Source organism: Stegastes partitus, unplaced genomic scaffold (genome assembly GCF_000690725.1).
Source record: "Stegastes partitus isolate 25-593 unplaced genomic scaffold, Stegastes_partitus-1.0.2 Scaffold1956, whole genome shotgun sequence".
In the NCBI taxonomy this organism is placed as follows: Eukaryota; Metazoa; Chordata; class Actinopteri; family Pomacentridae; genus Stegastes; species Stegastes partitus.
The window spans coordinates 81,128-84,831 of record NW_007579687.1 but is presented as its reverse complement, the minus strand read 5'-3'; the positions used below and the strand labels follow the sequence as shown (position 1 = coordinate 84,831).

The 3,704-nt window shown below is 50.6% G+C and overlaps 1 protein-coding gene across 1 annotated transcript in view; it reads left to right on the top strand.

Annotated features, from left to right (window-relative positions):
• The window catches only part of abce1 (ATP-binding cassette, sub-family E (OABP), member 1), a 20,229-nt gene extending 17,047 nt beyond the window's left edge, over positions 1-3,182 (top strand). Inside the window, exons 11-13 of the mRNA XM_008303200.1 lie at positions 1,674-1,796; positions 1,882-1,993; positions 2,891-3,182. Of these exons, the coding sequence (XP_008301422.1) occupies positions 1,674-1,796; positions 1,882-1,993; positions 2,891-2,938 (283 nt within the window). The 3' untranslated portion in view covers positions 2,939-3,182. The remainder of the gene's footprint in view (positions 1-1,673; positions 1,797-1,881; positions 1,994-2,890) is intronic.
• Positions 3,183-3,704: the final 522 nt, after the last annotated feature.

The window sequence follows — 3,704 nt, the reverse complement described above, 5'->3', positions numbered from 1 at the left end:
GACCAGAGTTTCAGTCTGGTTTCTGCACCGACATTCTGTTGATGTTTAACTTGAGATCAGTTTGTCTGATGGACCACCCTGGAAACATCTGAGAAACGTCTGATGCTGCAGGTTAACAAGAAAGTTCAGAGAAAGAACTGCAGTCTGAAGTCCAGACGACCAGACGTGTGTGTGATTACACTCACTGCCAGAAGGGGGCGGCAGAGGTTCTGCTCTGGAGGCTTCAGAGAGAAAATCTTCATTTAGTCTGAATAGTCGACAAGAGTCACAGAGATGGTCAGATGGTCTCCATCTCGGACCGAACACGGTGAACATGAACTGATCAGTCCAACCACAAGAACTAAACCTGTTTAACCAGCAAAGGACTGCTGGTACAGAACATGAGCAGAACTTAGTGGACCCTGGTCTCCTCCATCAGAACATGTGAGCAGAACTTAGTGGACTCTGGTCTCCTCTGTGCTGAGGAGGACTGAGTCTGTCAGCAGATGAAGACTGAAGGAACCAGAGATGGACTCACTGTAGTTTAGTTCCTGCTGTGGGGCCTGAAGTTAATCAGAGCTGGTAGTTTGTAATCTGATATCAGAGCAGATACTCTGCTATCAGAAGTAATCTGATTACTGTGAGGGGACAGAGTGGAGTTTCACTCATGCTGGCTGAGCTCTGCTGTAGACGTTGGTGTGAGTGGAGCGTGACAGGATGAGGGGTTCAGGAGGATTGGTGTTCATGTCTGATGCTGCTGCTGGAGCTCTGAACAAACACCTGGCTGCTCCTCACGCCGTTCATCTCAGAACAGGATGAACTTATGGAGCTGATGTAAGGCTCTCTGAGGTTCAGCGTCTCGTTGTGAGTTTGTGGTTTGAAGGTAACTTGAGGTCGCAGACCAACGGAGGTTTCATCCTCTGCTGTTAATCTGCATATTTCCCATGATGCAGATGGGCGTGTTTTTAATCCCGTCGACATGACAACGGAGGAGGAGGCAGATCCTGATGCTGTCAGCTGGATCGGATCAGAGGAGGCGACGGACCGTCTCATCTGGACTTGTTTGGGTTCTGGTTTCTCTTCCTCGCCGTTCTTTCTGTTTCTCTGCATACTTAACGACAGAAGTCAGTCGGGTTTCTATTAAAACATCCGCTCTAAGGCTGGCGCTGGGTTCAGGTGCCGCTGGGAACTCCTGGTTTCAGGTCAGATTCTTCTCTGTGATTTAGATCATATTTCTCATTTTTCTTTGAATAGCATTTACATGTAGTCGTATGAACGTGCAGTTTTTCAGGAAGCGGTGGAGGCCGAAGGTCACACCTGAACAGGTGGGATCCGCTTTTCCGTGATTCTTTACAAAGTGGAGCAAGAAGCTGTAGTTTCAGAGACAAGCTTAGAAAACAAAGAAGATCCTGAGACGCTGAGATCTCGTATCGCTCCGTCATCCCCATCAGAGTGAAATCTGACGTCNACCCTGAGCCCAGAGCTGAGTCGGTTTTCCTCTGTGGACTCAGAAATGAGATTTGAAGTGTTGCTGCTTGGACCAGATGAAGCACTGAGTCCGTTAGCTCTCACGTTTTTATGTTCAGTATCAGTTAAATATTCAAACCGATGCAGAACGTCTGACAGTGTTCACGTTAAGACGAAACCGAGCAGCTACACTGGCCAGGTGTTCAGCTGTGTTCCACCGTCTGCAGGTACATCCTCCACGCCAAGAAGACGGCCTTCGTGGTGGAGCACGACTTCATCATGGCCACCTACCTGGCCGACAGAGTCATCGTGTTCGACGGAATTCCCTCCAAGAAGACATCAGCAAACACGTGAGTCGCCCGCCGCCATTCTGCTCTCGGTGAGGTCACGGTGAGGTCACCGCTGATGACAACTTGTCCTGTTTCCGTCCATCAGGCCTCAGAGTCTGCTGGCCGGGATGAACCGGTTCCTGTCGCTGCTGGAAATCACGTTCAGAAGAGACCCAAACAACTTCAGGCCACGAATCAACAAACTCAACTCCATCAAGGTACGACCGAGTGTTGTCATGTAACGTCACAGAACCACCATCCAGGCTGAAGGTGGAGAGGACATTTCAGCTGTAAGCCTCTGAGCAGCAGCTCGTGGCTCGGTTTAGCTCACTGAGGCTCATAAAGTCCTGCAGCTCTGTGGAACCAGAACCACATGAAGGAGGAGACAGAACTCAGGAAGCTGAGAATCCAGCGGTTCTGTCTGTTCTTACAGTTTCTGGCTGATAATTGGAGCCTGTTTCTTTTGTGTTTTGGTTCCGAGTGAAACAGCAGCTCAGTGTTTGGCTGTGGGCAGCGCCGCCACACAGCAGGGGGCGCTGCTCTCACCCGACACGTCACACATGAAATGAAACTGTTTAGAAGGACGATGAGGCAGCGCTGGGCTCCAGGTGGCGCCGGGCTCCAGGCAGCGCTGGGCTTTAGGTGGCGCCGGGCTCCAGGCAGAGCTGGGCTTTAGGTGACGCCGGGCTCCAGGTGGCGCCGGGCTTTAGGTGGCGCCGGGCTGGTCTCTAGGTTGGTCTGTTGGAGACCGGCTGGTCTGAACATGAGGACAGAGTAGGACCAGCTGCAGAGGTAGTTCAGAACCAAGATGGAAACGGGCCACAGTAGACGGGTCGTCATGTGATGATGGAGTGCAGCACTGATCCGTCACGTCTGTTGTGTTCCTGCTACATCCAGACCAGCTCTGAGCTTCCAGAACTCAGAGGCTTCAGGTCCACTGCTGCCTCCATCAGTCACCTGAACTCACCTGTTCACACACTGAGGGCACAGTAACGGACCAGAAACTCCTGGTCTGAGCTCAGAGGAGTTCAGAGTCGCTCTGGAACAGCAGCTCCACAACATTTGAACTCGCTTTACAGTTCAGCCAACCACATGTCTGTGTTTGGTCTCTGCAGGACACGGAGCAGAAGAAGAGCGGAAACTACTTCTTCCTGGACGACTAGGACGACCTCCTGCGACTTGGTGACATTTACAGCCGGAAACGACACGAGTTCCACCATCAGCCTCCATGTACCGGGCTCCATGTAGCGGGCTGCGTTCACTAGCCAGCGTTGTTGTGACATGTTGACATAATAAAGTGCATTCTGTCCGTGGGCCGCTGGGCTCGCCGGCAGCCACATCCTGGAACATCCAGCAGCCTGTTCTAACTCATGCATTTAAGTGATAATAAACTGATGCTTCCTCACAGCGTTTCTCTGCTCTTTTGTTTCGTCTGCTGATGCGTTCACACACAGAAGGTCGAACTTAACTCAGTGAGAGCTGCAGGTCAGTGAGTCAGACATGTCGTGTCTATCTGCTGAGGTTCTGAGGCTCAGAAATGATGGAAAAAGTCCATTACGGTGATCAATCTGGACCCTCCTCTGTGGACTTGAAGGACCTGGACCTCTGGAACATTCACAGTCTGAAGGTAGAACTCTGGTCAGTAGATAAAGGTGCTGCAGGTACAGAACCAGATGTTCTGAGGAGGTTCTTTAAACACAGTAGATTTTTTATGGCATGGTGCGGCTGTGGAGAACTCTGACATAATAACAATAACTTCTAATAACTTATTTAACTGTAAACTAAATGTTATAATTCATCCTACATCCACCCAACCGGTGGAGGCAGATGGCCGTCCCTCCCTGAGCCTGGTTCTGTCGGAGGTTTTTTTTCCCCTGCCCCCTTTTTTTACTTACCCAAGTTTTTCCTCTCCCTCTGTAATTTTTCCAA